General features: G+C 35.8%; 1 protein-coding gene across 4 annotated transcripts in view; it reads right to left on the bottom strand.

The window, feature by feature from the left end:
* Neto2 (neuropilin and tolloid like 2) overlaps positions 1 to 23116 on the bottom strand; it is a 62488-nt gene that overhangs the window by 38902 nt on the left and 470 nt on the right. For 2 of the 4 annotated variants that reach the window (XM_005318144.3, XM_005318143.3), the window contains exons 2-4: positions 5377 to 5433; positions 2739 to 2879; positions 1853 to 2101 (exon numbers count right to left, since the gene is read on the bottom strand). In XM_005318144.3, the coding sequence (XP_005318201.1) occupies positions 1853 to 2101; positions 2739 to 2879; positions 5377 to 5433 (447 nt within the window). Of the gene's footprint in view, positions 1 to 1852; positions 2102 to 2738; positions 2880 to 4673; positions 4710 to 5376; positions 5434 to 23116 lie in introns of those variants that run through there. The other 2 variants (XM_078032255.1, XM_040279095.2) reach the window with 2 other exon arrangements.

A 23116-nucleotide genomic window follows, 5' to 3' on the forward strand; every position in this document is an offset into this window, starting at 1 on the left:
TATGAATGTGACCACTTTAGATATGTTACATAAGTGAACCCACATAGCACTGATCCTTTTGTTTCTGGCTAATTTTATTTTTAGCATGTATCAAGTTTTATCCATGCTGTAATATATATCACAGTTTACCCAAACCAGTTAACTTACATCCTCACAAAAACCTACACATGATGTTTACAGCAGTTTTACTCCCAACTACTAAAACTTGGAAGCAATCAAAACATCCTTTAATAGAATGGATAAACTGTGGTACATCTGATAATAAAGTTTCATTCAGTGCTAAAAAAAAAAAATGAAAGAAAGAGCAGTCAAGCCATAAACAGACATGGAGGAACCTTATGTGCATATGGCTCAATGAGCAAAAAGCCAATCTGAAAAGGTCACATACTTATGATTTCAATTCTATGTGGCATTCTGGAAAGGACAAAACTATGGAGATAGTAAAGAGATCACTATATGCCAGTGGTATGGGGGAAAGAAGAATGAATAGGAGGACCCCCATGGAATTTTTAGGGCAATGAACCTGTTCTGTATACTACTATAATATACATGTCAATATACATTTGTCAAAACTCATAGAACATACAAAACCAAGAATGAACTCTAAATTATGATTTTGGATGATAATGACGTGTCAATGTTGGTTCATTGATTTTAACAAATGAACCACTCTGCTGCAAAGTGGTAATGAGAGGCAAGAGGTGTATGATATATACTTCCTACCCAATTTCTGCTATGAACCTAAAACTATTCTTAAAAAAATTAAGATTATAAGACAAATTTTACTTTTTTTGAATGTTGTCATTTTAGCAGTAGGCAAATAAATATTAAGGCAAAACTTTAAAATTTCCATAACATTTACTGACATAAGTTATTTTTATTTTTTGGGCAAACAAATAATGTTCTGACTGTTGTCACAGCATTCTTAGGAACCAGAGGTAGGTAAGACCCTATAATAGGTTGGACAGTGCCCCTTCCCAATACATCTACATCAGAATCCCCATAACCTGTATAACCTTATATTTTTTAAAAAGCAAATATTACAAGATGAAAGATATAATTAAGATTTTAAGAGGAGAAAGAGATGTGAAGATGGAGATCGAGATTGGAGCAATATGGGTATGATACCAGAAGTGTTGGAGCAGCTACCAAAAGCTAGAAGAGACAAAGAATAGATTTTCCCCTAGAGTTCCTAGATGGAGTAAGGTCTTGGTAGATTGAACTTTTGATCTCCGAACTATGAGGATATATATTTATTGTTTAAGTGTCCAAATTTGTAGTGATTAATTATGTCAGTCTCAGGAAACTAATACAGTAGGAATTACCCCTTTCACCAATGGCAAATATCAGGTACAACTCTGTGTTTAGGTCTTACAGCTATTAGGTGACAGAAAAAAGACTCAAACCCAGATCTTTTACCTACAAGTGCAGAACAGTATTTTTTCTATTGCTCATTATTTTCAAGAGCATTTATTCAAATGAGTGGCTAAGTCAAATCAGTCCAATAAAAAACCTGCCAAAATTTTTGTGGGGATTGTGAAAACCAAACAATATGTTGAAATTATTTAAAAATACATTTATTTTGATATTGTGGACCTTAAGTATGTGTTTTATAAAACACAAGAAAAATAAGAAAATGTGATATCATCTGTATTATGCCTCAAAATTCAAATGATATGGTTCTAGTTCCAAGTTTTATTAAGGTTTATTTGTTCATAGACTAATTTCCTTTTCACCTTGAGAATCCCTTTAAAGTCTTGATCTTATTAACTTGACCAAATTATCTCTTTTCTAGCCTTAGGATTCTGCAATCAGGGTGAGATACTCAACCACTGAAAAGATTATTCTTTACCTGGAATAAATGAGTATTTTGCTCGAAATCCCAGTCCTTCAAGTTCTTCATCAGAACTAAACTTAATCCACATGAATCTCCCTGTTGACCTGATTAATGGAGGGCTTTTCATGCCACAGTAGCGATCTATAAGAGGAGAGAAACCAAATGGCCCATCTCGAACTTCCAAGTGATCAAACCGACATTCAAATGATGGCTCTATATAATAATGTTCATCAAAGGTCAACTCTATTCTTTGACGTGGAGCAGCTATAAAACAAAAGCAAGCAAATCAGGGCAACAGAAATGGAAATATATAAATGTACAAACAAATGAGAAAAACAGAACAATCACTCTAATGCTTCATAGATAAGGATCATAATGAGAATTTTTATAAGTCACAATAAATGTCATATTTTACAATACTAATAATGTACTCTATAGAACTATTGTAACCTTTTCTTTGGCAAATGCTGTTTATTAAATTAAATGTATATGACTGATTAAAATTGAAGCTTCGAAAAGTTATTGGTTACTTATTTCATGAGATAAAATGTATCATGACACACAAAAGAATAAGCAGAAGAAATGAAGGGAATTCACTAATTTGGACATAAATTTGCATGAAGACTAATAAAAAATGCCAGTAAGTTTAGGTTTTTATCAGAGGAATTTCTCATACGTACTGATGCACTTAACTGAATCATAATTTAGGAGATTCAAAATTCTCATGAAATTTCAATTATCATTTTGTTAATGTATTCAATATTTAGAAATATTAATCATTACTAGAGTTTAATTCAAATATAAATTTTGTTCAAACTAGCTTAAACATGGTATTTTTACCAATGCAGTTAATTTTGCAACAAAGTAGAAAATTCATCCAATAAAAAAATTGGTCAAATACCTTCCAAAATGTAGATACACTCCTTGTTTGGTGGATATGACTCAGGATAATTTGGTGAAGCAAAGTGACCTCCGTTACTGGTTCGAACCCAAATGCCACACTGGGTTATAGGAATGTGTTTGATTCCAATATTTTGTCCATCTTAGGGAAAAATAGCATTTAAACATAATTATAGTAAAGCAGAATAGCATTTTTCTTTTTCCCCAACAACTTTCCAAACAATTGCCCACTCTGTAATATATATATAAAATTTTGTAAGAACCACTGCCAAATTTAGTTCAACAAACTGAGCACAGAACGAAGTAAGATTGTGTATGCTGTGCTTGCTAGAGGAACTTTGTGCTGGAGGATAAGTTTGCCATGTAGAGAATATAGAAAAACCATATAAGAGAATCTGATAAATCAGTAAAATTTAATAAAATTCAGTTCTGACATAAAAATAAAAGGATCTATGGAGTTATCTCTGGCATCCTTGTATTTAGTTTAACACAAAAGTCAAATAATATTCAAAGATTACAGAAAGATTTTAAAGACTGTAGTTGAACACAAGTATTCAGTTCTGCTGCCTCCTCAAGTTCCACTTAAAAATCAGTAAAAGGATTTTTTTTTTAAGGGCATAAACTTGTAAGTACAAGGAGGTAGATACAAAAGAAATAACTGGTAGTTCTAGAAGTAGAGTGAGGAGTTATGTGAAACTGGTAATTTTAATAATATGACGATGTTTTTATATACATAGTCTGTATATGAATTGTTTCATATACTTTAGCTTCTCCACAAATCTAGGCAGCTGCTGCTCATATATTATTTCTTTGGAGAAGGTAAAACAGAGTTAATGGAATAGGAGACCTCAGGTGTAGCTGAGGATAAAAATGCCCATGGACTGATTAGTGAGTGCTAACACACTGAATGACACTCCCGGGCTTCTTCTACTGGGCTCACCAAAGGCCTCAGTGAGTTATGGAGTCTCTAAATGGGAAATGCAAAGATTCTTTCCTGGGAAATCTAATCATTCCTAAAGATTCAATGATGCAGACCTAGGAGATACCCAATGTAAGGGCATTCCACAGTGAGGGCCACAGCAGATAATCCTTACTTACACCTGCAGACTGCTAATGAGCAGTTTTTCAGTGCCCCTCTTAAAATCTGAACAGATGTTCAGTAATCACTGAATATTTAGAGCCACTAATTTGAAAATCAGACCCAAACAAAGAGAGAAAAAGCAACTCTAAGGAAACAAAGACTGTAAGAAAAATATTTTTTTAAAAGACAGTAACAACATAAAACTTTAATCTGAGAAAGAGAAAAGCAAATACATAAATAAAACAAGAACAAGGACATTCTTTTAAAAAGCATATGTATAAAACAAGAATGCATCCAAAAACAGAAGAAATGAAAATATTAGAAAAAGTTTTGGGCCAATCTGACCTCTGCCTGTGGTTGTGCATAAAGTCTTACTGAATATATGCATGCCCATCATGTATATGTATTGTCTGTGGCTACTTTCACACCAACAGCAGAGCTGAGTAGGTGTGCCAGAGACTGTATGGTCTTAAATACTTATTATCTGAATGTTTACAGAAAAAGTTTCCTAATTCCTGGTCTACAGAATAAGCCGAGGAAGTCACCCAGTACAGGGAACAAAAAGACAGATGGAAAACAAACAAACAAACAAACAACAATAGAGCCATAACTAAATAATGGCATTCCTAAAGAGAGAGAACGGAGAAAATGGAGGGAGGAGAGAGATTTTGAAAAATTTAACAAAACCCCCAAATTTCCAAAACCAAATGCAAAATTCATATTGAAAAAACTTGATGAGTAACTTAATATAAACCCTAACCAGAATATAACTATATTGAGAAGGGTGGTAAAAATGGAAGAGAACATTGTGGATGGGGGTGAACAGTAGGTGTGTCAAAGAGCTAAATTATTCACCTTCCATGGTGAGAAATCAGTATCAGATGTTTAAAACTGAAATAATCAAGAAATAGAAGAACAGCATGTTACTTAAAGATATGAGAGAAAATTCCAAACAATCAGTTTAAAAAAGTAGTTATTTATATTGAGCAAGAAGGTGGTTGGGGTAGGCTAGGAGGAGGACTGGTTCTTTTCCTATTTAGTACACTTGGATTTTTATCATGTACATGTATAACTGACAAAAATAAAGAACAATTAGGGTTATAAGGAAATGTACCCAACTATGACATGAAATTCTGGCTCAAAAAACACACTAATCTTTTTTTCTACATCAGGATACTTAGAATAGGACCAAAGAGCTTCAAATAAGGTGAAATGAGAAATGTTTCATTTGTTTTCACTGGAACAAGGGAGTTTTTATTTTTGCTTAGTGATAAAGTATAAATATTACTAAATATTTTACACATAATCCAGTGTGCTAGGAACTAGTGGTGATGCCAAAATTTTTTAATTTACCAGGAGAAGGTTTTTGATGATGATTTAGCCTAGTTAACAAGTTACATCCAGTTAAATGAGGCTGATAGGTTGACAGAAAGCCTTAGGTTATTGGAATATGCAGAAGGATTATAGAAATAGTACTCAAATTTTTTTTTTCAGTCCTTTCAATTAAGCCATCCCACTGTTCTGGACAAGTAGTAAGTTATCATTGTAAGTACTTTACCTTGGGTCTTTTGGGCCACAGCGATCCCTTCCACTACAAGTATTGTTATCAATAACACTAGAGAAATAACAGAAAAGTAAAGTTAAAAAATTGCATTTTTATGACAATTTACTAAGTCTACAAGGAGTATCAGATGATAATAAAAGATTAACTCACTATTTCTTACTAACAATGTTCACTCTCAAGATTTTAAAGTGTTAAGTGTTATGTTCTGATTTATATGTGACCCTTAAGACAACCTAAGAAAAGATAAAACTGATTTTTATAATCATTTATTCAAGCACTAATAGATGTCATTTATTTTTCAACTTGGTATTTAAAAAAATAATTTAAAAACCTCAAAGCCCTAGAAAAATCAGAACAAATTAACACCAGAAGTAGTAGAAGACAGGAAGGAAATAATTAAAATCAGAGCTGAAATCAATGAAATTGAAAAATGAAACAGCTGAAAAAACTGACAAAATGGAAAGTTGTTTCTTTGAAAAAAACAAATAAAACTGATAAACACATAGCCACATTAAGGAAGAGAAGGAGAGAGAAAAGAGAGAAAACTCAAATTACTAAAATCCATGATGAAAGAGGAAATATCACACAGACTCTACAGAAATACAGAAGATAATTAGAAACTATTTTTTGAAAATTTGTACTCCAATAAAATAGAAAACATCGCAGGCATGGACAAATTTCTAGAGTCATATGATTTACCCAAATTGAATCAGGATGACATACACAAATTAAACAGATCAATTTCAAGAAATGAAATGGAAGATACCATCAAAAGCCTACTAACCAAGAAAACCCCAGGACCAGACAAATTCACAGCTGAGTTCTACAAGACCTTCAAAGAAGAATACCAATGCTCCTCAAATTATTCCATGAAATAGAAAAAGAAGGAAGATTTCCAAACTCATTCTATGAGGTCAATATCACTCTGATTCCAAAATCAGACAAAGACACATCAAGGACAGAACAATATCTTCACACCAATATCTCTAATGAACATAGATGCAAATATTCTCAATAAAGTTCTGGCAAATTGAATACAAAAACACATTAAAAGATAGTAAAACATAATCAAGTTGGGTTTCATCCCAGGGATGCAAGGTTGGTTCAACATATGAAAAACAATAAATGTAATTCATCACATCAATAGATTTAAAGATAAGAATCATATGATCATGTCAATAGATGCATAAAAAGCATTTGACAAAATACTGCGCCTCTTCATATTCAAAACACTAGAAAAATTAGGGATAAAAGGAACATACTTCAACATTGTAAAAGCTGTATATGCTGAGCCCCAGGCCAACATCATTCTAAACGGACAAAAATTGAAAGCATTCTCTTTAAAAACAGGAACAAGACAAGGATGCCCTCTTTCACCACTTCTATTTAACATAGTTCTTGAAACTCTAGCCAGAGCAATTAGACAGGTGAAAGAAATTAAAGGGATATACACAGGAAAAGAAGAACTCAAACTATCACTATTTGCTGACAACAGGATTCTATACTTAAGAGGATCCAAAAAATTCTACCAGAAAACTTCTAGAACTAATAAATGAATTCAGCAAAGTAGCTGGACATAAAATCAACACCCATAAATCAAACGCATTTCTGTACAGCAGTGATGAATCCTCTGAAGAGAAATTAGGAAAACTATCCGCTTAACAATAGCCTTAGGGGGGAAAAATACTTGGGAATCAACTTAGTGAAAGAAGTAAAAGATCTCTACAATGAAAACTACAGAACACTAAAAAAGAAATTAGAGAAGTCCTTAGAAGATGGAAAGATCTCATACTAGACAAAGATCTCCCTTGTTCTAGGATAGGCAGAATTAATAATTGTCAAAATGACCATACTACCAAAAATACTATACAGGTTTAATGCAATTCCAATCAAAATCCCAATGACATTCCTCATAGAAATAGAAAAAGCAATTATAAAATTCATCTGGAAAAATAAGAGACCCAGAATAGCCAAAGTAATCTTTAGCAAAAAGAATGAAACAGGTGGCATCACAATACCAGACCTTAAACTACACTACAGAGCAATAGTAACAAAAACAACATGGTATCGGCACCAAAATACACTTGTAGACCAATGATCCAGAATAGAGGACACAGAGACAAACCCACATAAATACAGTTATCTCATACCTACACAAAGGCGCCAAAAACATATTGGAGAAAAGATAGCCTCTTCAACAAATGGTGCTGGGAAAACTGGAAATCCACATGCAGAAACATGAAATTAAGCCCGTATCTCTCACTCAAAGTGCAATAAGGACCAAGGAATTAGACCAGAGACCCTGTGCCTAACAGAAGTAGGCACAAATCTTCATCATGTCAGATTAGGTCCCAACTTCCAAAACAGGTCTGGGAATGGGATGGATTCAAATTGAAAAGCTTATTCTCAGCAAAAGAAACAATCAGTGAAGAGAGAGCCTACAGAATGGGAGCAACTTTTTATCACACACACCCTCAGTCAGAGCAATAATCTCCAGGATAAAGAACTCAAAAAACATGAAAAGAACGAAATAACCCAATCAATAAATAGGCTAAGAAACTGAACAGACACTTCTCAGAAGAAGATAAACAGGCAATCAACAAACATATAAAAAAAATGTTCAACATCTCTAGTAATTAGAGAAATGTAAATCAAAACTAATCAAACATTGCTGGTGGCACTGCAGATTGGTGCAACTACTATCAAAAGCAGTAAGGAGATTCCTTAGAAAACTTGAAATGGACCCACCATTTGACCTAACTATCCCACTCCTTGGTTTATAAGCAAAGGACCCAAAAACAGCATACTGCAGGGATGCAGCCACATTAATGTTTATAGCACCACAATTCACAATAGCTAAATTGTGGAACCAATCTAGATGTTCTTCAACATAGGGATAGATTAAAAAAAAAAACAACCTGTGGTATATATGCAAAATGGATTATTACTCAGAATTAAAAGAGAATAAGTTCATGGCATTTGCAGGTAAATGGATGGAGTTGGCTAAGTGAAGTAAGCCAACTCCCGAAAACCAAAGGCCAAATGTTTTCTCTGAAAAGTGGATGCTGGTCCATAGTGGGGGTGGGGTGAGGAGCATGGGAGGAATGGAGGAACTGTGGATAGGGTAAAGGGGAGGGAGGGCAAGGAAGGGGGCAAAGGGGTAGGAAAGATAGTAGATTGAGATGGACATCATTACATGTATGTAGACATCAATGATGTGACTCTACTTTGCGTACAACCAGAGAAATGAAAAGCTGTGCTCCATTTGTGTACTATGAATCGAAATGCATTCTGCTGTCATGTGTAACAAATTAGAACAAATAAATAAATAAACTAATTAAAAACCCCCACAATTTTGTGTTTAGAGACAACTATTCCTTTGTTGATCCTAACTATTCTTCCATTTACTGTATATTATCTCAGAGTTTAAATGTAATGTGCTATGCCAATGAAAGTTCACTTAGATTATCTGACTTATAAGGACATTTATAATACAGAATTAAGTGGGCAGTAGTCTCTAGAAATCAATTTAAACTGTTTTATAGTTGTGCATTACTATGCTATGTTTGTTACACAAAAGCTGGACATACTTATAAACCATCCCAACCCCAAGCTGAACACTTCTGTGACCCAATAAGCAATACATGGAATTTGAAGATATTGAAAACATTTTATCTTCATGAATGGTGCACTTTCCCTTTCACTGAAGATGATACTACCAGCCTGCCACAAACTACTGTGTGAACTGGAGTTATATTCAGTCAATAAGCTTGTATAGAGAGTACCTACTGAAGAGCAGACACTGAGGAATCAAAAGTGTGAAGAGAGAAAACAGCAAAATGGCTAAGAGTAAGGGCTTTAGACAATACATCGATTTAGGGTGCGTTGGACCAGTTGTGAGGCCTTATTTATAAAACTGGGATGATGTATAGTATTGTAACACCAACTTTACTGGTGGCTGTGAAGATTAAATAAGATGTGCAGATCTTCTGTGCCAGGCATTCTGCTAAATAAATAATAGATATTAGAACAAATTAGCATCTGCACGGAGTCAATCATTGTCAAAGGCAATCTACAAGGTGAAAAGGGATTTAACAGGAGGTAGACAGCATAACAGAAGCACAGAGAGGGGAACCATTCATTCCAGTGGGGACTAAGAGAAATCAATGAGGAAAACTTCAGAAAAAGAAGGTACATTCTAGTTGGACCTTATGGGACTTGAGCCCAAAGAAAGAAATGGCTTAATTTAAAACAGAGGCATGAGTCTGATTGGGTGTTAGGGAGCTCTGAGCAGTATAATACTGTTAGCATGTGAAAGGAAATGACGGTATGTAGCAGGGTAGAAAAAAGTAGGATGATATCTGGTTATAAAAACCTTGAATGCTATGCTAAAGAGTTTTCGACTTTTGATTATAATTAGAAACCATGGTAGGTTTTTAAAGTAGTGAGTGACATCATAATATCTGACTTTCAGACTAACAATCCTGATGGCTGTGTGGAGTCTGAACTTATGAAAAGAAATGATTTAGGAAGCAAACACGATATGCTGAAGCAGAGTGGTGGCAAAAGGAATAGGAAATTAATGACATTCAGATGTAGAGTCAACTGTAACTGGTAACTCACAAGATGTTAGGGGTAAGGGAAATGGAAATACTAGAGAGTTTGTCAAGTAACTGGCAGACAGTTATACCATTGCTAACTCTATAGCACATTCTAAACATCTACTAACCAAAGTAATCAATGTACAAACAGTTCTTGCCATTCAGTTTATATCTTAAAAATCTAAGTATTTGACTTCTTTGTCTTTGGTTTCTTGCATCCTTGCTGACCTTTGTCTCTGTGCAACTTTGCCCCTTTCCTTTTCTTTGGTTACTGGTAGTGTTGAAGATCTTATATTAGGTAGAAACAATCCTTCCTTCAAACTCTTCACATCTGTATACTGTAATTGAGTAAGAGGAATGGGGTCTTGAAACATTTTTTTAAACAAGATTTATGATAAAAAAAATCCAGAGTAATATATATTTGATAATCCAGCAAATAACACAAATATCAATTTAACTTATTAGAGGATACTATCTCCCAAAGCATATCATTTAGATAACAAGTGATCAAAATTTTGTGCTCAATACAGTTTTCCCTCCTGAATCAAAGGCACAACAGTTTTTATACTTATATCAATTTTTACACTTATAATTCAGTTTTAAAGCAAATAACCACAAAACTAGCATACAAGGTAAAAAAAAACAGAAACTAGGAGGGCAACTATGACAAAAAAATTAAAATACATGATGATCAATAAAAGTCTGTCCATATAAAATAAGATTTATGAAACTTGTAATAGAATATAAAAGCAAGGTAGAAGAGTCGTACTGAAAATAAAGTTGCATTATATATTATATTCATTTCTACTTTATTTAGAGGGCTGCTCACCATTTTCTTTTTTCCCCAAATAAAATTACTAACTATTCATAATTCAATCAGCCAAATGAGATGTGCCACAGGACACAAAAACAACATATAACAACATACAAAGAACAAATACGCACTGCAATTTGGGATAGAAACATTTACTGAGACAGTTTTTGGTGATACATTATTCAATCATTCTAAATCACACATCATACTAAATAGTTTCCTGATTGTTATCATAGGATCTTTGTACATTGCTTGAGTTATAATCAGGTTCATATTAAAATAAATTTCACTAATGCCAAACACTAAAATTCTTTAGTACATGAAGCAACTGTGTGCTTTGTTCTATCTCTGGTCCAAATTATATGCGACTGTTCTTTCTTCCTCTTACCAAAACGACAAGTAATTTCTCAAATCCAGAAATATTTTAATACTTTGAACTAAAATATAATGTATACAGGAAGACATTAATTCTTTGAGGCAGAAATCCACACCAAAATAAAAATTCTAAACTCTGTAATCATGCAATTGAATTACGAAGAGAACTTTTTATGATTTGATGCTTTGAAAAAGTAGTACCTACCATTTATGCCCTTACTTCTGGTTTTGCTGTTAATTTAGGCCTATAATAATCTGTGTACGGACCTCATTTAAGATGATGTCACTTAGATGATGAAGACAGGTACTGTTGAGGTGTGGAACACAAATCCTCAAAATTATTCCTTTATTTCTCCTCTTTTAAACCTGAATTGGTTCCAAGCAGAGGATCTTGTCTTCCGTCCTTCCAGTTTAGCCCATTAAATCCCAGGTTTTCAATTCCACAAATATTTCAATAAGATTGACAGAAGTACATTAAAATAGGTTGAAAATAATCAAGTTAAAAAATAAACTGAATAAAACGCTGAAGTAACATGTTTCTGAATACTAAAACAAAGTAGTAAAGGTCTAATATGTCACAGGTTTATTGATATTTTAATCAGAATTGTAGTCGTTTTATTTACTTTAAATAATTTTTTTCTGATGCTCACGCTCACATTGAGGCCTTTTTATATTGGCCAAGGGAAAATTAGAAATAACATAAAATACAGAAAAATAAAGCAATATGTATTTATTGTAAAGCTATAGTAATTAAAACATGTAGCAATGATATAGAAGAAACAGATGATCTCTAACAAACACACAGAGCACCCATTGTGCAGCAGGTAGCAAGTCAGTTGCTGGGGAGCAATGAACCAAGCAGATTGAATCTTTACTATCTAGTAGCTTATAGATAACGAAAAGAAAGAAAAGAAAAAGCTCAGAAACAGACAAGTACCCCCAAGCATTCATGATAATATATGAGTTATTGGAAACCCTTGGTGAAAATATGAAATTAACAAAGATTTCTTCAATAATATTTTAATAACTTGGAAAAAAGCAGAGCCCTATTTCAAGCTAAACACAAAAATAAATGCCAGGCCCTGTTGTTTGGTGTGTGTGTTTGTGTGTGTGAGAGAATTATGTATATTCCTTTGGGTAAAGGAATTTGTTTACTAAAGATAGAAACAAAATTTTTACATAGTTTATTAATATGTATAATGTACAATTTACATATAACAATTAACAAGAGGAAAATTATTATACAACAAGAAATACTTGCCAATAAACAAAACCAAAGAAATTTAGCCCAATATTTTAAAAAGCAGATTTTGGTGTCAACAAAAATTAACTGGGAAAGATTTTAAGACAAAAAGGGACATTTCACAAGAGTTTTGTGGGACAGTCTTGACCATAGGTACAAATAAAAAGTATGACCTAAAATAACAGAAGGGCTGGCTTATAAAGTTTCTGCTTAGATTCCCACTTCAGTCTGCCAATGTGAATAAGCAACACCAGCATGCAGGAAGTGCTCAGTCCTAACTGGTTAAATCTGAATGCAAGTCACAGTTCACTGGTCAGGTATGAGAGACAAAATAGGTCTTGCCAGAGGTTATTTATCTTGATAGTTTAAACAGAAACATTCTAGGGAAGAATCAAAAAGTTCCATGTGTGGTTCATCCAGGAACAGAGAATGTGTGTGATCCAGTTAATGGCTATGACTCATTTTGAATTTGGGTCTAGTTAGCTGCTTAGAAAAACGCCAAGTTTCCATGAAAGATCCTAAGTTCACATTTCCCCCATTTGATCCAAACTCATTAGCAGAAAGTGCTGATGATCTATTGAGACAATTATGTTCCATCACAGCATCAGAATGGTTGGCTATCTGCTCTGGGTTCAACCAGTCCTACATTGGGATCCTGGTGACTAGGTGGTAATCAGCTGAACAGCTGAAGCCATTTGTTCATCAAGGGCACCTAGACACCTGTTATATCTGAATCAAAGTATCTTTGGTTAAGTTGGTTCTGGTTTCTGACTAGAGTATATCCAGAGTTTTGAAGGGGCTAATCTCATTCTGGTGGGGGTTACTTGAAGATATCTATTAAAAAAGGCTATGGTGATCTTAAAGAGAAGTCAAATGTTCAGGCTTTAACATGACAATATTTAAAACTGTAGGGCAAAATGCAAGAGGGAACCATTATCAGAAGGTAGCCAGCTGAAAATATCTTAACCAGGTATGAGGAGCCTTTGAGACCCTTTAGGAATTTGGCCATTTTTAAGATTTTTGGAAGTTTCCAACTCAACCTAGCTCTAAGTATTTGTCCACATACAACATTATGTCTTTGCAATAGCACAGGCACCTCCCTGCGCAGCAAGGATGTAACCTAACACAATGCAGCTATTCAGGACTATGTAACCAAGGGAATCCAAAGATCTTTGTTGATTTCTAGAGGCCTGAACAGTGGGATAAATGATTCTATTAACAGTGCAGGAAAGGTTTCTGACCATATATTCATTCTAAGAGGTATCAACTCCTAGCCAGTATCCTTCTATTCTTCCAAATATAGCTTAACTGCCAGGATCAGCCCTCTGGTAAATCATATCCTTAGGAAAGCCCACAGCTGTCATTTCATAATCAGAGGGGTTGTCATCAGGATAATCATTGATAAAAGAAAGAATCCCCTTCTCTCTGCTGTGTGATTTGGGTTGGGATAATTGTCTAATTGTAATATGATAGAAGTCAAGGCTGAATATCCAAAGAGGCAGTCAAGGTCCAAGAGCTGTTCTGGTAGCCACAGATGAAAATAAACAGGGACATAAAGGATCCTTGAAATGTTTGGAGGTTAAGAGAATTGTTAGTGGGAAAGGCTGTCCTGTCCGTAAGAGGAAGAGACCAAGGCAGAGCAAAATGATTCATTCAGCATTGATGGAAAGCAGCAGGTTTCCCACTTGAAGTATCCATGTTGCAAGGTTCATGTTGTTGACATAAAGGTGTCCAGGCTTCATGAGAAGCACTTTTGCAGATTTGATCAAGATACAAAGTTAAGACAAAGTTAAGAGAGGCAGGAAAACAGTTGTGTCCTTTTCAGATGGTGAGGTAAGTGTATATTTCTGGGGAGCATACAATGTGGGGGTAGGGGTCAGCAGTAACTTAGAAGCAGGACACAGGTCTTGTTAAGTAGATTTGTACCCAAAAGGTGGGTTATGGATATCAAGGCTGTAGGTGGGGTATGGTGGTAAACCCAACATTTTGTTAGGTTTCCAGTGATGGCCCAAATATGGAAGTAAAAGATGATTTTTATCCCCCTTTTCTCTTTTGTCTGTAGAGAGCAAAAGGAATGGCTAGGATAGACAGGACAACAATGGGAATCATTATTAGATTTTAATGGGAGTCTAGTGAATGGGGAAGATAAAAGGATCAAGGAGGTACTAAAGGTTGTTAGGGAATTTTTCTAAGAGTTGGTCAAATTGGCCTAGGTAATGATGATCTTCTGAGACAAGTTTTAGTAAGACAGGAATTAAAAGAACTAGGTTGGGGGGCAGTAGTGAATTGATACGTAAAGACATACTGGTGTTCAGAGACAACAGAAAAAGATGATGAAAAAAATAGCAATAAGGGAGAGAAGGGCAAAGAAAATCCCCAAGATTTCAATTGATTGCTGGTTCATTTTGAGGTTACACTGGACTGGTCCCAATTCTTGGATGAAGCTATCACTTCTGTCATGTTTCTTGTCATTTGAGAGCTTATGACAGGTTATGGTGCAAGTAGATGCTATTACTAAGGCTAGTGTACACAAAAGCATTTACATATCAAAGTAAAGTTGCACCATATCGGAAGGAGACAACATTTAAGTCAGTCTAAGAATTTGAGAGAAGTAGGTGGGGCTTTCAGAATACCCTTGGGGAAGGAATGTCTAGGTATATAATCTGCCCTTTCAGGTAAAGATAAAGAGGTACTAGATACTGGGCATCCTGAATAAAACAATGTAGAAGCCAATAGCTTTAAAGTATTTGCTCTTATGGGGAACATTGCACAATGATGTACGAAGGCTGGGGACTACTGAGGATTGAGAACCATGTTAATGATTCTGAGATCCCACACAACTCTCCATCCTTTTCCATTAAGTTTATGAACAGGTAGGTGGGAGTGCCGCAAGGACTGGTGTAGGAAACAAGTTTCTTATGTATAAAGCCATGTATGAAGGGCTGGATGCCAGCCAAGGGATTTAGGGTATACTGCTTGATAGTGAGTAGAGGCTTCTGACACACCTGGATTTTACCTGGAGGTACTGAATGGATATGACTAATATCTGTGTTGGAAGATAACTAGAGGCTCTTGGGTAATTTCTGGAAGACAAGAAGGGGAGGGCTGGTAGAGTAGATTGTTATACCTCAGTAGGTACTGTAAGGTCTGGGCTTTTTGGTGGGGTTAATTCTAGTATCATTTTCCCTCTTTTGGAACAAAGACATGGGTTTGATACACTCCCAGAAAATCCATCCCGAAAAGGTTTTATGTGGGCCGATGGGATGAGTAGGCAGCAGTGATTTCCTGAGATAGTGACTGGTAATAGACAGATGTGAAAAGCGGTAACATGATATTAAAGGAACGATCCTATAAACTGGGCCCATGGTGCTGACCCCCCCACATGCTTTCTTTTAAAAAGTGACTTACCTGTGGCCCTGTCCTAGTTTAAGTCAACAGGATGTTTTACACTCCTAAGCAAACCTGTTGTCCGCAGGAGCAACACAGGCCCAAACACTCCTTCCTGCCCATAAGAACTCAAGTTACCCTGAAATGTGGGGTGGGGACACTTTTGTGATCTTTATGCAGACCAGATTCCAGAACTTGGGGATATACACCAATTAAAAGCAAAGTTCCTAACTATAAAATCTTTAAGAACAAGTTCCAGTTAGAACTGGGCAGAACAGGCCAAGATGACTCAGTTGCCTGGGATCTTCAGCATGTCATTGTAATAGTAAAATCTCCCCTCTATGGGTAAGACTACATGCAGTGGGGTCTTGAAAGTCTCATGCGTTCCTGATATCAGTCAGAAGTCAAGAGGTGGACCTGGGTGGGACTCTCTGGAAACTTCCCTAGGACTCCCAATAAAATAGAAGGGCAGAGCAAGTGTGGCAGGTGCATATCTGTAATCCCAGTGGATGGGGAGGCTGAGCCAGGAAGATCGTGAGTTCAAAACCAGACTTAGAACAATGCCTCTGAGAGGTTTGGTATTTTATTGGTTATACCTGTTGCGCATGCAAATACAAAGTTTTAGAATTCGAAAAAAACCCTTTCGACCAGCAAAGTTTTAGACCATCCTGGGTTATATGGGTCCAGAAACTTAACCAATCATACTTTTCCAAACCATAATTTTTAGTTATGAAAGAAGCTGGAAAGTCAGGTGATAACTGATTAGCCTTGTGCAATTTGACAATTATGGGAGTCTCCATAATTGTAACCTTTATAGACTGAGTCCTGATACCTAAGTGAAGGCGTGCTCTCCTACTTGGAATAGTCTCTAAGACCTCTACCTGGAACATGGGAGGTCTGGATTTCAAGAGGACTCATCCGATATGCCAAGGGGCCATCAGAAAGATAACAGAACTTGGGGCTCTTGCAGAAACCGGGGTGTTGGTCCAGAACAGTGCTAAGAATAACTGGAAGGTCCCTTTGGATCCAACTTCTGCCACCAAAGAATGTCAACAAAAATTCACCAGGAATGACTTTAAGACAAAAAAGGGAGGCTTTCTCTCAACAAACAATTTGCAAATTTTGGGAAAAAGTGCCTTTAGTTCAAACCCAAAGTGTGACCTGAAGGAACAAAGAAAGGGGCTGGCTTATATAAAGTTCTCGACCAAGTTCCCACTCCAGTCCACCATGTCAACAAGGAATGTCAGCATGCAATGCTCAGTTCTGAATGGTTGTTATTTTAATTTGACTGCAGGTCACAGCTCATTGGTCAGGTCTGGGCAAAATAGGACTTTCCAGAGGCTATTTACCTTGACAGTTTAAATAGGAACATACCCAAGGAAGGATCCAAAAGTTCAGTTTTTGATTCTTCCAGAAACAGAGAATGTGTGTGACCCCCAATTAGCAAATGGTTATCAGATTCCACTCTGAATTTACATCCAGTTAGCCACTTATAATCCTTCTTCGATAGTCGGCTTTTCTTAAAGTTCACACTAGTTTGGATCAGGCTCTGAAAAACTGATATATTTATATTCTGCCACAGAATAATAAACTGGCACAACTTTTTGAAGGTCAATCTGGTAATATGTATTAAGACTTAAAATTTGCAAATTCTACCCAGTAATTCTATTTCCAGGTTTGGGAATGGAATTTTGTGGACAGTGGTTTGCCCTGTCCTTTCTTTTGTGTGTGTGTGTGTGTGTGTGTGTACAGTGCTGGGCATTGCACATGCTAGACAGTTATTCTACCACTGAGCTACATTCCCAGACTCAGAACAGTACTTACCAAACTTTCATACGCATCATCATCACTCTGAGGGCTCAAGAAATCACAGATGGGTGGGGGCAGGGCATGTTCGCTTTCAGATAATTCTGATCTAACAGGCCTAGGTCAGGGCTTGAGAATCTGCATTTTAACAAAATCTCTAGTGAAGCTGCAGGACCTGGAACCTGGTCCACTTTGAGGACCACTGCAATTGGATGATGACAGTCCTACAGACACTTGTTTCTGATCATGTGCATTTGCCATGGACCTCTTTTTGCATCTAGAAAATTACCTTTACATTGTCTAAGACTTACTTTTTCTAGCAAGCTTTTCCAGATTAATTTTATTTGACAGCATTCAGTTCTCATTTCTGTGACTGCTCACCAGCTCTGAGTCTGGTTTTGTTACTTTTATTTATTGTCCACCTGACTATAATATCAGCACTAGAACTAGCCTAATAAAAATACTAAACTAACATTTCAAACAAGATAGAAGTATAAATATTTTTGACACATATACAAACTACAGATAAACAGTCAAGTGCCAGAGTGAAGGCTACATCATTACCAGGCACATATGTGCCTTCTATCTTATTATTCAGCTGTGTGTGACTTTCATTTCCAAGGTTAGTTTATGATTCAACATGGATGCTGTAGGGCCAGCCATTATAACCTTTCTTTCAGTTACCATGCCTGCATTCCTTGTTGGCAAGAATAGAGACATACGGCACCCCTCTTCCTTGAAAAACACTTGCCCAGAATCTGCAATTATCTAAAGATATAGAGTTTAAATAACAAAATAACACTTCCTGTAAGTTGCATGCACTATTCTCTACCTAACATCTAACTAGCTACACGTAGTCACGTGGCCCAACCCTAAGGTAAGCTGGGAAATAGTCTTTATTTTGATAACTGTCTACTTACCTAAAATTCAGAAAATCAATGAAGGGTAAAGTGGATATTTGGAGACAACCAGAAGTTTCTGCCACAGTTCTCTAAGCCTACTGTGTACAGAGCAACCAGTTACCTTTTTAAAATATAAATCAGATCACCTCATAGCCTTTCATAAAATCTTGCAAAACATCCCCATTAAATTTAGAATAAATCCCTTCTCCTAACTCTGGCTTGTGAGGTCCTATGTGATCTGGTACCCAACTACCTCTCTGATCTCCCTAGTTCTATCTATGGCTATACAGGCCTGCCCATTACTTCAATACACCAAGTTAACTCCTGCCTTACGGACTAAAATATGCCTTCAGTCTAGAATCAGTCTCTCTGCATGACTGACTGCTTCGTTTCATTCAGTTCTTGTGAGGCTTCCCCGATTTCTAAATAAGCTCTACATTTTTTCCATCTTGCTTTATTTTCATTATTACTAATACCACTTGGTGTTTTAGGGATTTGTTATTGTCATCTTTTCTTATTAGAAAGAGAGGTCTTGTCTATCTCAATTCACTGATGCGTCTCTAGTGCCTAGAAGACTGCATGATCCACACAGCACACTGTATAAATTAGATGAATATATGAAGCAACTAAGAACGATCCTGATTACACATAGTACGTAGAGAGCCCTGTGCCAAGTGATGAACACACATATCAGTTTAACAGTAGCCACATATATGACTCAGTGTTTTTGTGTGAGCATAAATCAGGGGGGATGAGAAAAGAATTGAGATTTTTCTCCCTTTCTTATTTTTCTCAGGCTGGCTCCATTTACCTTTGTTAGTAATTAAACACGCCTCTAAGCCTTCCTGTTGTAAGCATTTAAGTGGTAAACATAGGTTTATTAAATCTAACACAAGATGCCAGACTGCAACAACCACATAACTGGTCTCCCTGCTCATTAGTATTTTCTATAATGAAAGCAGAAATGGAGTGCAATTAGAGTTCACATACTACTTGACACAGCAGTAATTTGTTTTTGATAAACTACAAAGAACAAAAAAGCACCCCAATATAATCAGACTCAATTTTACTTTGTTAAGAAAAAAGATGGATAGTGAGCCTTAAGATTACTCCCGCCTACATATGCTAATCACCTTGCCAATCACTTTTCTAGGAGTAGCTGTAGCAGAAGTGCTTTTTTATATTTTCTACAGAATTTGACAAACTTTTTGTTAGTAAAAATGCTCTTGAGATGGCAGTTTTGAATGCTCTACTTTGATTAAAGGAGTCCCTTTCAACATCCACAGCACTGTCATCAAGTTTTATCATGATCAGGTCATGTCTGAAAGAGGACTTGATATCTTCTTTGTGTTGTAGTTTCCAATATGTTACTCTATGCAAACTTAAATGAATACATTTTAATGTCATTGATTAGAAAACAACTGAACTTTCAGATTAGCATACTACACTCTGTAATTTTGTGTACAATACAACAAATATGTTGAAAAGTCACCCAGAGGTTAGAGGTGATAGAAGAGAGCAAGGCCTCCCACCAATCATAGCAACCTTGCTCTTACCTGTTCTTGTTTTGAAGTACTTTCTTATAAAAGTGACTTTGAAGGAGTTCTGTTATTAAGGGAAGTTTGGAAACCCCTAAAGTAGATTACCTCTCAGGATCCTCTTTTCCAACTGAAAGAACATAATAATAGGGAACTCAAAGTGATGCTGGGACATAGATTTTTTTTTAACATCAATAATTATTATGCAGAAGCATAAACAGAAAAATGTAGGAGACTGTGCTGAATGGGTAGTACCAAAAGTAGAACTTAGATTGTTGTTTTAAAATTGTAGATATGGACTTCATCATTTGTAGTCTATTATTTTTCTTTCTTATTCCAAAAAAGGACCGGAAGTATTTTTGATTTGAGCTTTCTTTGTAACATAAACATATTTTCCTAAAAGGAGAATTTGGTCTCAAAATGTAAACTATCTTCTAGTTGGAAGATTTATTATAATAAAACCACTGCTTAATAAGACCTTTCAATTGACAATGTTAAAAAACAGTTTTTCCAATCCCTTGGGAGAAAAGCCAAGAAGTTATTTTTTAAAAAGTTATTAAAAAAAAGTTTACTATTCAAGGATTAGTTTTTCAGTATAATTATTTTTTCATAGTTAGTTCATGTTCTTTGATGAGGCCCAAGACTGAAGAATAGGAGTTCATGTAGACTTAGGCAAGAGTTTTAAAAGGTGTTACCAAGGGATATTTATGTTTTGTTACACTATAGATTTATCCACAGTTTATATACTTTAAATATCACTGAGTCTAACAGAATTCTTCTGCAGCAAGTGTGCAACATGAATAAGAACAACAATAAAAAAATGGGTTTATAATCCCCATTTAAGGTTTTCATAAAACTAAAGACAGAATGTTAACTCAAATTTTTTAAGACCCACAGTGGTAATGAACAGCTAAAAGTATATTATTTATTTTCAATAATACTGTACATGGAAGGGTTAAAACAAACCTAGTAAAGTTATCCTTTTGTACTCACTGCTGAAAGTAAAACAAAAAGAATAAATGGAGTCTTAAAAAACTAAAATTCTACTTAAAAACTCGTACGCTCATTATGTTTGTTTTAGTAGAAACTGACTGTAATATTCCAACAAGACTTTTCTTAGATAGCATCTACCAATATGCAAATGTTTAATAGTTACTTCAGACTAATTTGTTTTTAAAAGTCAATTTTTAAATTAAAATACTAATTAATATATAGATAATACAGATATTGGGTTATAAAAATCAAGTCACACAAATGGTTTTGCAGTAAAATGCAAGTCCTCCCTCACTCGTCTTTCAGTCCCCCAGATTCCCCTCTCAGGATCAATTTTTGTTAATTTTTAAAAATCTTTCTAAACCAATTTCTAGCATTTACATGCATATACCACAGAAGACCTAAAAACAGTTTGTCTTCTTTCTAGTAAGCTTAAAACAAAAATTTAGCTTGAGCTTTAAAAACATTCTAGCATATAAAAATAGTGTAGGTTGAGTAACATTAAAAAAAGAAAAGCCAGATACTACATTGTTTTCACTGTAGCGTTGCCATCACCATAGAATCCTTCCCTGAAAGGTGCAACAACTAAATGCTTCGCGGCAGCCAGAGAGGGCAGTGTGTACCAACTCTAAAGGGAAAGGCAGACTAGCTGCAAATCCCTTCACATAGGAGCAGCAGCTAAGGTAATGAGACTCTGCTCAAGGCAGCTCAGTTTTCCAAGTTCTGCAGGTAAAGCTGGGTAAACAAAACCGTGTGATTTCTTCTGGGTGTGAGTCGGGGGAGAGATGATACTCTCAGATGTGCCCTGATAACCATAAGAAGGTGTGTGCACAGTCAGTGCGACTGGAAGAAAATTCAGCTAAGTAACACTACCAGATATCCTACTATACATGTGGTTTATTTTAAAAACCAAATCTTAACTTCCAAGGAATGACTCTATAATAATCAAGAGTTTACAGATAACTACAAAATTTCAGTTATTTTTTATTATAACATAATAAAGGAATCATTAAGAATTTATGGACTGTGAAATAAATAGTCACCAATTAGAAAAGTCCTAGGTTCCCTTAGTACAAGCTGAATATATAAATATATACTTGGGTAGTTCAATATTTTAAATCAAATAAATCTCAAGAATTTAGGACTTCTTGTCCAATTAAAACGTAAATTTGCAAATTAAAAAAAAGTAAATTTGTCCAAAACATAGTACATCCAATTCAAATTGGAAGCAGGATCATAGCAAACTTTCTAATAAAACAAATTTGGAAAAAAGTGTTAATATGGAGTAAGAAAAAACAAATTTGTCATTGTAGAATATTAAGGTAGTAAAGAACTAGACATGCCTTTAACTTTCCCCTCAATATAAACGGTTTTTTCCCCCCTAACAATTGCAAGAATTCATATATTCAATTCCCAATTAAATAGGTGGTGGTGAGGGGGAGGAAGTCTTTCACTGAGTTGTGACGGTGTTTTCTCTGAGAATGGATAAAAGAATTTATTCAGTTAAGAGTTTCAGAATGAACTTTGTGTCGCAAGCTAGATTATGTATATATTTTTTTCTAAAATAATACCTCCCGGGAAATGCAAACCCTCTAGAGCATGTTTTAGAGCTTTGTGCACTTGGTAAGCCGACTGTTTTAATTCTCTGAACAACAAATAAGAAGCAAACACCAGCGGAGCGTATTTGGGGATATGCAGAAAGGAGCTGGAGGAGTGACGTTCTAGGGAGCAGCGCGTCCAGGGAAGAGCCTGGGGCACAGCCCCAAGCAGCCGCGCTCTCCCGGGGCCGAACTAAGTCGGGTCCGCGGCGCACACGCGCCGCCCCCGGAGCCCGCAGTGGTGCCGCAGCCTCCTCGGCCGCAGCAGGTGGGACCCGGCCGGTCCGGAGGCCCGTTCTGTCCCCGTGCGGACGCCGCTGGGCTTTTCGAAAAACGCTCCGCGACGTCTCGGATCCGGCTTTTATTGTTTGCGAGGAATTACTTTTCCGTATTACGTTCGGAGAAAGACCGGCCTTAGCTCCATTGGTACGGACCCACAACTTTGCAAAGCAATGTCCGTTAGAGGCGCGAGCGCAC

Source organism: Ictidomys tridecemlineatus, chromosome 15 (assembly GCF_052094955.1).
Source record: "Ictidomys tridecemlineatus isolate mIctTri1 chromosome 15, mIctTri1.hap1, whole genome shotgun sequence".
NCBI lineage: Eukaryota > Metazoa > Chordata > Mammalia > Rodentia > Sciuridae > Ictidomys > Ictidomys tridecemlineatus.